The sequence below is a fragment of the Rhipicephalus sanguineus genome, chromosome 5, assembly GCF_013339695.2.
Source record: "Rhipicephalus sanguineus isolate Rsan-2018 chromosome 5, BIME_Rsan_1.4, whole genome shotgun sequence".
NCBI lineage: Eukaryota > Metazoa > Arthropoda > Arachnida > Ixodida > Ixodidae > Rhipicephalus > Rhipicephalus sanguineus.
The window spans coordinates 19,630,121-19,641,290 of NC_051180.1; the positions used below are offsets into that span (position 1 = coordinate 19,630,121).

Consider the following 11,170-nt stretch of genomic DNA (forward strand, 5'->3'; position numbering starts at 1 on the left):
CTTGATGCCTGCTCTTTTGTCAAAATGGCCATCTCATCTTGACGATTGACGACGATACGCGTCACGCTTTTTTACCCATGCGCACGAGTCTAACACGAATGTTTTTCGGTGTCTCATGTGTTCATGCCCCCAAGGCAGCCCCCTTCACAGCACTGCAATTGGGACGTTCTCTACTACATTAGAAACTTTCTCTCCAGTGGTCTTGCTATACTGACGCGACTTTAAATGTATGACATGGAAGCACGGGTGGAACCAGACAAGGTGTTCTTACCGCCCCCCCCCCCCTTTCCTTTTATTTTTTTTAATTTTTTGCTTTGAAGTGTATGTGTGCAGCGCCAGCGCGCGGCCCATCTTTCTTTCCCAGATGTTGCTGTCCTCTTTGTCCGTAGAGACAAGAACGTTTTATGATTATCGAAGAGAGTCATATTGAGAACTGGTCTTTCGTTATCGGAGCGTACGCAGCCGACCTGCATATGTTACCGCCAATATATATATATATATATATATATGTGTGTGTGTGTGTGTGTGTGTGTAAACACGCTTGAATGCCAGTGCTTCTTTTTTAAACGAAAGATGTGTCGTTAGAACGGTGACTTAGACATGAATAAATATTTTAATTGTTACTGCTGTTATTAATAGTAAGTATCCGTGAATGCATCTTCATCAGAATTACGGGGGTTGCTTAGCACTGAATAAGAATGTGAAGGCGACAATCCAGTTGGGCCCACAGCGATGTGGAATGAAGCTCTGAGCCCACGCGGCGACGTGTAGGGCACCGTGCAATGCAGTTTTCGAAATATGACAGCCGAGCAAGAAACTACAGCCTAGCGAGCAGAAGCAGCCAAATTAGGCCCGGCCCCTAGTAGAAGCGAACGCGACTCGCGCGTCTCCCACCGTCGTGCAGGCTTGGCTGGGCCATCGCCGCAACACCGGTGTGGAGCACGCGTCTCACCCATCTTCAAGCCCCAACTGCTATGCTGTTCTCTCGATACAGAAAAGACGAAGTGGACGAAGTAGACGCGCAGCTCTCGAGCTTGCTTGCTTTCACAGCGAAGCTGCATATGGCTAGGCAGGCCCGTAGCGGGGGGAGGGGGGGAAGCTAGCTCCCCCCCCCCGAAATTTTAATGAAGTAGGTGTTTTTACCAAAAATAAGTAATAAAAATAGGTATTTTTCTCAAATAGTCAAGGTTTTCAGCAAGTGCTTACCACCCCCCCCCCCCCCCGAAAAAAATTCCTGGCTACGGGCCTGTGGCTAGGTTCCGGCGGATTGCGTTCGCGGACAAAACGACGCGTGGAACAATAATCAGCTTTTTCACGATGCCATGGCGCATGCGCCCTTCCCCTAGCGGAAAAGTCGTGAAACGTCTGTTCATCTCGGAGGCTTTCATTCTGGCAATACCGATTGCCCCGGCTCCTACCATTACCTTACCAAAACGTCATGAGGGTGCAAAGGAAAATGTAGAAGGCGAATTTTCGGCGGCAGATATATATCGGCTTATGTATAATGTGGCTTAGCGCAGTTGCCTTAGTAAAGCGCCTTAGCACGTCGCGATGCTTGGCGGCAACACTTCTCACCAATCGTAGTGCCCTTTTTCTCGCCACGTGAGAGATCGCGCTATTATTGCCCCCGTGGAATCGCTATGGGACGGACGCGTGTCGTTCAGTCGGAGGAAAAACAGCGGCAACTGAAGGTGCGCCAACGCGCACAGAAGCGCGAAGCAATAGGTCTCGTCATCAACTACGTCATCACGTCGATTGACTGGGCACGTTTAGCGGGTTTATTACAGGAGTGTTTTGGAAGTGGTTTGCCTTCACAACAGCGGTTTGCTCGAAAATTAAGTCTCGGAATGTATACCTCTTATCGACATGTCCAATCTTAATTACCGTAAATGCCTCGCTGACATGCTTTCTCTTTTATCTTCAAATACGTGTTTGATCATAAGTTACATTAATAAGGCGTTAATCCAATCTTTGTGTCTACTTTGATAATAATAGGGCATGATTACTAGCGTAAAGGGGACAGGGACGAGAAGGAACACGTACGGGACCACTCTTCTCGTCTGTATCCTTACCACTAACAATCGGGCCCTATGATGCGCGATACCTATATACTAGCCGACCTTTCCGCCTTTACTAGCTTGATAAATATGTAATCAACCTATTTTTGCTGATTGTCAGGCAATATACTCTACAAGGCCTCTCCAGCTTTGGAAGGCCTATATGAAGTAGTTTTTCAGGACAATAAATGTTGGTAGTAGTAGAACAATAGTATTTAATAATTATCGGTAAATGCAGCCCAGTTTTTCTCTACGCCTTCAATTTCCCGTTTTCTTGTGCTTGGTAGCGTGCTGTACTACGTTACACACGAAACTGTAATATCTGATTATATGAAGTGCAACCACAGGCACCTACAATTAACGGTCGCACCTTAATTTTTGTTCTGGACATGCAGCATACAGCACGCAAGCCGGCAGCTTGGGAGGCATTCAGCAAATGACACACACATGATACAGTCCTGCTTACGTTCACTCTGTCAGCGCTTTCAAAGCGCTCCAAGTCACTAGATATGACGACGTACTGAACGACGTACTACGGTACTACCTATTCCTTTGGCGTGTCAACTTTCCTGTACAGAGCCATTGCCGCCAAATCTTTCAAGGCTAAAGAGAGGCGGAGGAGGTGAGGTTGAAGGAAAAGGCGCTATTTCTGCAGCCCTAGTCGGGTGCACTGTCGAGGCCAATGTCAAGGACACCCTCCACCTCATTCAGTTGCGACAGACGAGTAGCCACTAAGTGGCTGAAGATCGTTTTATCGGCGCCACTTCTTCGTAACTGAGAGACGCAGCGTATTCGTCTGCGCTGATAAGGTGTAATCAGCGCAGGCGACCTTTCCACCGAAGCCAAAGGTAGGAATCGACACACCAGTGTGTTAACGCGACGGTGATTCGTGCGAACTCGTTACGGCGATGTCTCTTAGCGGTCGCCTAGCCCTAGTGACTGGAGCTGCCAGCGGCATCGGCGAAGCCGTCTGCCGGGTGCTGGCCGAAGAAGGTACCGCTGTGGTAGTCGCCGACAAGCAGCTCGAGGCTGCAAGGCAAGTCGTCGCCTCTCTTCCAGGTCAGTCACATAGTCCTACCGATTTAGTAGAACATACAATTGGACGAGTTGGTTAGTATTCGCCTTAAAAACAGCGTAGCAACACAAGGATGAAGGAAGTGTTGGTCCTTGTGTTGCTATGCTGTTTTTAAGATGAGTCCTATCGAAGCGGTTGCGGAAACATATCTTACAACAAAACCATGAATTAAAGTTTGGCTATAGCCGGTCCTGTTCCCTTTGCTGCGACGTAATTTTCTAGCTCAGACATAACATAAACTGGAAAATAGAGATGGGCAAGGACAGAACCAGGCCCGTAGACAGGAATTTTTTCCGGGGGGGAGGCACTTGCTGAAGGCCCCCCCCCCACCCTTGACTATTTGAGGAAAGCACCTATTTTTCAGTAATTATTTTCTGTAAAAATCGCAGTATGTAAATTCTGTGACATTTAAGATACTACTTTATTAATAGTTGTTTATTTGTAGTTTTGAGATTAATCTTCCTAATAACAGAATATTTTTATACGGACGATTTGGTGGAGGGGAAAGCGGAACCCTGCCCCCCCCCCCCCTCTTCCTACTTTCCGACTACGGGCCTGGACAGAACGCTAGCAAGAATTCGTAATGAAACTTGCGGTACGTTACGTGCAGAGAAATAACGTGCAATTGACGTAGAACTCGCATCGATTCTGAAAGAACCCTATAGACAGTGCAAGTAAAATTTGCGCTATTTTTGAAATGCTATACAGAACTTTTCAGGAGGGATAGTATTTTCGTTCCACGATGTAGGGACAGATCGGTCAATATATTGTTTTTTATAAATATTTTAATATTTTTATTTTTTGTCTTATGATATCAGCTGACAACAGGCCAACCAAAACGAGAGCACAAAAAACATGCGCCGCGCGACGTGTGCTGACTGTTAACTCTTATAACGATAGCGTTACTTGTATGCGGAAGCCATTTAGCTGGTTAGTCTTTGTAAAAAGTGAGCTGTACTTCCATCTTTGGGAAGACCAGTTTTTCGAAGAAAGCACGAACGAGATATAATTAGGATAGCGTTCGAAATCGACCCTTACTTCATTCTTTGTCTGCTATAAAGCATCACTATTAGGTTCAACTCCTGAGCTGTACGCGCTCGCTCTATCGTATGGTTGTTACTACACGACTATCGTAGACCGTCGTACTTGCTTTATCGGAAGTACTGGATTCCCGATAGTAGAAGTGGCTCTTTTTAGTCTGCTGGCGCTAAATGTTCTTGTGAACCCGGGAAGTAACAGAGTCTTTAAGCAAGTTACGGAAATACGGTATGCAAATACGGTAAGGCCGTACGGTAGCGCTCCTCCTTTCCCGCTCGTTGTGGTTTTGCCGGTGAAGGCTCTCCCACGTCCGAATCGCGGTCAACGAGGCGGCGGACGAACTCGCGAAGCGAGCACACTCCAGGGGTGCTATCGCGGAACGATTCTATTTTTTATTCCAATGCTTTTTCGTGCTTTTCGCGCTTGGCCATTGGTCAGAACGACGGTCCGTCCGCGTTATCAACGCGATCAGCCAGCCGCGAGTGGTGGATGATAAGAATAGCATACAATATGGCATTGGAATCGGGAATAGCATCGTTCCGCGATTGCACCCCCAGCGCGACTTCGCTCACAGACTACGCAACATCTTTCGACTCGGCGCGCATCAACTTTCGCCGTGAGTCAACGTTTTTAGGAACGTTGCCGTGAGTTGATGCGAGAGAATCCCGACGCGCGGATCGCCGCTGGACACGCCCCCCCCCCCCCCCCCCTTTCCTGCAACTCGCTTCTCCCGCCACGATAGCGCGCTCCTCCTCATCCTGAGAACCGGTTCGGTGTGGCCCGCAGAACGTAAACATCGTCTCCGCGGCGTGGCTGCACCGAACTGCGTCGATTGCGGTGCGGTAGAAACAGTTGCACATCCCCTCTGTGAGTGCCCAGCCCTTGTCGACGCTCGGAAGCGGCTCACAACTGAGTACCGTCGCCACGGCCTGCCCTGTGTGACCCTACAGGACTTCCTGTTCCCCACCGGCTACGAAAATCGCCGCCGTGCCATTCTTGCGGCCCTGGCCTCCTTCCCTCGACATGCGAACCTGATCGAGCTGCTTTTCTAAGCCGCTCGACACGGTAAAAACCAGACGCTTCTCTACTGCCTTCGCTGCAATCGCTACCTCATCCTCTTCCTACCTCCTTCATTCCCCACCCCCCACGAGTTAAAGGCCGATACAGACGGTACGATTTTCCATCGGATGCGACGTCCGACGCGGTGGTGCGGAAGCCGGAATGGTGGCGGTCCGAGGCTATGAAAGGTCACCATTCCGGCTTCCGCACCGCCGCGTCGGACGTCGCATCAAATGGAAAATCGTACCGTCTGTCTGTCCCTTAAATAACTCTCGCCCCACTTTTCCTCCTATTCATCTGTCTTCCCCCTATACTAAGAATAAGAATTACTAACACCAACCACGGCCGGTCTGGATGCGTGCGCCTCTAGACCGGCCGTGCCCCAACACCACAAGAGCTTTTTCAAAAATTACGCTGGGGTTGTCACGCCTCATTCTTGCTTGTCAGACTACACTGGAACTGGGAGCGGGTCAAGCACAACGAGTGGGAAAGGAGGAACGTTACCGTACCGCCTTACCGTATTTGCGTACCGTATCTCCGTAGGTTGCTGAAAGACTGATTTACGTATTGTGACTGCGAGGAGTGTGACTTTGTGTGTGTGTGCTCCCCCTCTCTCTTCTCCTCTACCTCTAACCTTCAAACTCCTCTTTCCCTTTTGCAGGGTAGCATACCGGCTATTTCAACTGGTTAACATCTCTGCCTTTCCCATCTTCCCTGTTATTTCCTTACGTATTGACAGCGATGGTCAGGACTTAGATACAGGTAAAGCCCCTCCATCGCGTCTACTGCCGCTTTTTTTAAGTACCGCCATCTATTGTTCAACGACGACGCCCACTTCCGGTTGCGGAGCTTCCGGAAGGAATTTCTTGAGCCACTTCCTTCCGCTTTTTCCTTCCATCTTGTTTCTGCGCACGCATGTGCACACACGAGAAAGCACATATTTGCTTCTCCGTTTCGCAAGTGTTGTTGTTTTGAGGTTCGTCGTAAACTGCCTGCCGCCGAGCGAGTATTCGCTCGGTGTTTCTGCGTCGCGAGGGCATGGGATGGGGCGGGCATGTGGCAGGTGCATCAACCGGAAAAGCAGCAGAAACATCATGGCGGCACTTCGGCTTCCGCTAGACGGGGAACCGGTGTAAAGGGAGAGGGGGCGGACGAGTTGTTGGCGCCTACTTAACCTAGCCGGCGGAAAACGCATGGAGGGGCTTTAGGTACAGGCAGCTCCGATGTGGTTTCGGATTCGGCTCTACAGCGCGTCGGCCGCTAATGCTGGCAGAACAAAATATAACAAGACGTGTCAAACTTCAAGAGCAAATGGGGACATGCGTTGCATTCCAGCTATTGGCGGGCTGATCTAAAAAGAAGCAGCTGACAATGCTGTTTGTTTTCTGTGAATACAAGTATACTCATCCGCGCCTTGCTTGGGCGCAGTTATTCATATATGTTGCCTAAAGCATGACGGTTTACTAATATATGTCTGATACCGAACAGGTGACGCAAAGCATCAGGCCGTGTACGTGGATGTCGGTGATTCGGCTTCTGTGAAGCACCTGTTTGACAACATCAAAGACACATACGCAGCACTGCCTCTAAGCACCGTCGTCAACTGCGCTGGAATTGGCGGTTTAGTGCCTATTCTGGACTGTAGCGATGAAATTTTCGACGACTTCATCAGAGTCAACCTCAAGGCGAGTATCGATCGCTCGGTGCTTTGCTGAAGGGTATTGCGCGCGACAGTACCACAGTTATGAAAAGAATAGGAGACACTACACTGGAAATTAGCACTTAGTTTTGTTTACGACAGTAGTACCTGCACTTCTGATTAGCTTCATGGATTTACATCTTTTTTCTTTGGTTATCTTAGGTTTCTCAAAAATTAAATCCCGAGGTCTCCTATTGAAACGTTCCATCTTTATTCCTTCATTACCCTTACCGTAAATACCACGTTCTCTTTATTCTTTCTCTTACGTGCTCTTCAAATATGCATTGGATCATAGGTGACCATATATGTGGTCATAGGTTGTCGAAATTTCCGGAGCCCTCCATTACGGCGTCCCTCATAATAATAACCTAGTTTTGGGACTGTAAACCCCTATTATTATTATTATTATTATTATTATTATTATTATTATTATTATTATTATTATTATTATTATTATTATTATTATTATTATTATTAGGTGACGTTATTCATGTGTTAAGCCAATCTTTGTGTCTACATCGATAAATATGTGACCAAGTTGATTGCCAGGCATACAGGGTGTTTCAGATAGAAAGCACCAAGTATTAAAAGATTAAACATATGCGCTACGCGTCTCCAATTAGCGCTCTATTGTTCCGAGCCATATAGAGCACGTCAGAATATTTTTTTCCAATCCGCAAAGCTCATGATTAAACAATAAAAATTTTGTTCAAAACGCCGTTGATTGATGAAATAAACCAACGAAAGACGCCAGATGTTTTGTAAAAGCAAAACGAAAGAACGCCAGATGTTTCTAAAGCAAAACGAAAAGACGCCAGCTGCTTAACAAAAGACGCCAGATGTTTTCTAAAGCAATGGTTTTCTAAACAATGAAAATTCACAGCGTACATGTAAAATTAAAGTGAGCTGCAAGTCGTCATAACTCATCGAACCTTTAGTATAAACGCGCCCGATCTCACGTCGCTGATGATGTACTGGGCAAGAATTCACGGAAGATTCACGGTTACCGATGAACCTCCGCAGCTTCGCCCACTCATCATCATTCACTCCGTGGATATGCTGTGATTTTTTTTTTATGATAATAAATATTGATAATATATGCTTATTAGTAGTGTGGTAGCACAAATATTTAATAATTATCAGTAAATGCAGCACTCTTTTTCCTCTAGACCTTTAATTTCCCGTTTTCCTATGCTTATGGCTTGTCAGATATACACGTAACCGTATCTCGTCGTATTAAACAGACGTCTGCTGTTCTGCCTCAACGGCACGTTCTGCCACATGCGTTGTCTTTATCTGGTAGTCGCATGTATCTGCGCAGGGCACTTTCCTGGTGACGCGGGAAGCAAGCCGCTACATGCTTCGCTCGGGTCAGCCGATGCCCGAAGGAGGCGCAGCCATCGTAAACGTCGCGAGCATCTTTGGCAAGAGTGGCCAAGAAAATGCAGCTGCGTACTCCGCTTCCAAGGGCGGCGTCGTAGCAATGACCAAATCGGCAGCGCAGGAACTGGCACCACACGGCATTCGTTGCAACGCCGTGCTTCCGGGCTGGACTGAGACCCCGATGACCGCCCTTGTACCTAAAGACATGAGAGCCGAGGCGATTGCTTCGACGCCGCTTAAGAGAACTGCTCAACCGCGAGAGATCGCGGAAGCCATCAAATTTCTGTGCTCGCCAACCTCGAGCTCGTTCGTCACGGGTGCCGCGCTCGAAGTTACAGGAGGATGGCGTATGTGATATCTCGAGGTGATTCTTATGAGAGAAAAAAAAAAGAAAGGAAGAGAAAAGTGCAAAGGCTGTAACTGACTCTCAATATGAGGTCACCTTAACGGCCCTGCACGGGGGGAAGGAAAGGGGATGAAATAGAGTGGTAGGAGAGAGGAGAGGTGAAAACGAACATACAAGAATAAGTTGGCTGCGCTCTGCAAGTGGCATCTCGTCTGGTCCTTCTGTGTTTATCACGCGGTTCCAGTCACCGGGATCGTTGTCTGTACCTAAATGGATTTGCAATGATAATAAAATATCAGTAACAGATATATAACCTGGTGTGTACCAAAGGTCGACTTTTCTATTAAGCTATTTTTTAGTATCTCCCTTGCGATAAATAGTTAGTTTCGAGGAACCCATTGATGAAAATTGGATAAGTGTTGGGCTAGCGGCAGAGCAAGCATAATTTGTACTTCTGATGAAAACGATGGTGAATGATACGATTTGCAAAGGCTAACAGACAAGCGCACATGCAAGAAACGCGCTAAAAGACACGCATACAGAATTGATTAAAGCATCTTGTTAAACACACAATCGTGAAGTGCGGAACACACAGGAAGCACTAGACCATAATCGAAACGCATCTCGTGAGTATATAGGTCTAGACATAAACCTTGAAATAAATTAAGAGTGGTCTTTCGAAATGTGAACATGCTGCAAAAGCAGATTAAATGACCTGTGCCCTTGGGTACGTTAGACAGATGGGGACAGTGTTAATCGCATCTGCTTAGTTTTGTTCAAGAGTTGTTTTGTACCGGGAAAGTAGGTAATGACGAATACGGCACAGAAGTGTACGATCTCGACTAGAGGTGTGCGCCGCCACCGCCGCCTGTTTTTGGTCACGCCGCTCGCGCCGCCGCCGAAGTCCCAAGAGAGATCACGCCGCCGCCGCGCAATAATTGCGGCGCGTCGCCGTTAGTCTTTTCTTTTAATTCGAATGGGGAAACTGGAAATAAAATACAGCACTTCGCCGAAGGAGTTCTTCTCGATGTGTCCATGTAATGAACTGTCCATTTCAGCGGCCGCTGAATAGCTGGAGCTCGGCGAGAAGCCCCCCCCCCCCCCCCCCTTTTTCAAGTTCTTGTTCTGCAGCGCCATCATGACATCACGAAGCTTTCAAACACTCTCGACACAAATCATAGGGACGGAATGCGCTTCAATGCAACGAACGCAGCCCTCAGAGGTCCGATTTTCGGTGCACATGTCTTTTGATCATGTTAGCCACCGATTTAGATTTAATGCGGCCGCTTGTCTAACGCAGCTGTAAGGTCGGTACGCATTCCGTGCATCGTTCTCAAACATTTGTGACATATTCATATGCAAATTCAGACCTGAAAAGTTCCTGTTTCTGTGCATTTCGTCCATTCTCTTCTTACGCTAGGATTGTGCTGGCGGGTTCGGTGCCGCGACGTGGTCAAGAGCGAGGTGGCATCACGGCCCATCGCTTTTTCGAATCACTGAATGCGCCCTGCCGAAACGGACTGTGGACATCTCCTTGGAATGAACGCACTGAGAATAGCTCCCCAGAAGTTGTATCTTTTTCTTCTGCAGAAATATCACGAGTATTGCCTGACCTTAACGCTGCCGCGTCCTCCAGCCTTAAAGGGTGACGACCCAACTCGCTGGATAGCATATTCTTGGAGTCTTGCACCTAGCACACTGTGCATAAATAAATAAAATAGATAAGTAATATGTATATTTCGGTGCGTTAGTACACTTTTTCCTCTCACTCTTACTCGAGTAAATCGATAAATAAATACAGAAGTAAAGAGAATGGCAAACTTAGAATATACATCTGAGCTAGTTGGTAGGTATTTATGTTAAGAAGACATGACGTGGAAACACGGACATAAGAGAAAAGTCGAGAGAGTGAACAGCTATCTCTCACATAGACCACTAATCGCACTTGATTGATAGGTATGGCCTATTACGTGGGAATACTCAGATAAATATTTGTGTCTACCTTCGTTTCCGCCGCTGTGTGATTTTTCAGATGTTAGCGGCGTTTCTGGTGTCTTGACTCTCCTGTGTCCGTGTTTGCACTCCCTGTTTTTATAAAGGGGCCCTCACAGCCTCCGAAAATACAACAAAAAACAAAAACAACACGCGCGTTATTCTCTCTCGGCGTTTCTTGTCTTTTCGCGCACTTCGTGATGCCAGAGCAGTGATTCGATCACGTGACATGATCAGGGTACATACTCTCGACTGGTCCATATACGAGAAATAACAGTTGTGAATTGTCTCCCATACATACTGCTTTGCTATGCAGCCACCCACCCGCTCTTTCTTCTCTCCCAAGACTAACGTGCGCGATTAACTGATTTCGTTCCATTTTGTGCATTTGCGACCGCGCATGCAGAGATAACAGACTGTAGCCGACAAGCGCGAATTCATGATAGGTTCAACGAATAGTGCTGACATTGTACGCGTGCTTTATGAAAAAATAAGTGGCGAGGAGATGTCCCCTGCAAGAA

At 47.4% G+C, this 11,170-nt stretch overlaps 1 protein-coding gene across 1 annotated transcript; it reads left to right on the top strand.

Annotated features, from left to right (window-relative positions):
- Positions 1 to 2,759: 2,759 nt before the first annotated feature.
- On the top strand, positions 2,760 to 8,670 carry LOC119393334 (estradiol 17-beta-dehydrogenase 8). The gene is made up of 3 exons (XM_037660303.2): positions 2,760 to 3,116; positions 6,718 to 6,914; positions 8,250 to 8,670. Exons 1-3 carry the CDS (start codon positions 2,966 to 2,968, stop codon positions 8,664 to 8,666), a joined length of 765 nt encoding a protein of 254 aa, XP_037516231.1. The 5' UTR covers positions 2,760 to 2,965; the 3' UTR covers positions 8,667 to 8,670.
- Positions 8,671 to 11,170: the final 2,500 nt, after the last annotated feature.

Excerpts from the sequence above, each read along its gene's own strand:
- LOC119393334 (XM_037660303.2), top strand. The coding sequence starts at position 2,966 with ATGTCTCTTAGCGGTCGCCTAGCCCTAGTGACTGGAGCTGCCAGCGGC. Across the intron at positions 3,117-6,717 it reads AGTCGTCGCCTCTCTTCCAG|GTGACGCAAAGCATCAGGCC; the intron begins GTCAGTCACATA and ends GATACCGAACAG. Across the intron at positions 6,915-8,249 it reads TCATCAGAGTCAACCTCAAG|GGCACTTTCCTGGTGACGCG; the intron begins GCGAGTATCGAT and ends GTATCTGCGCAG.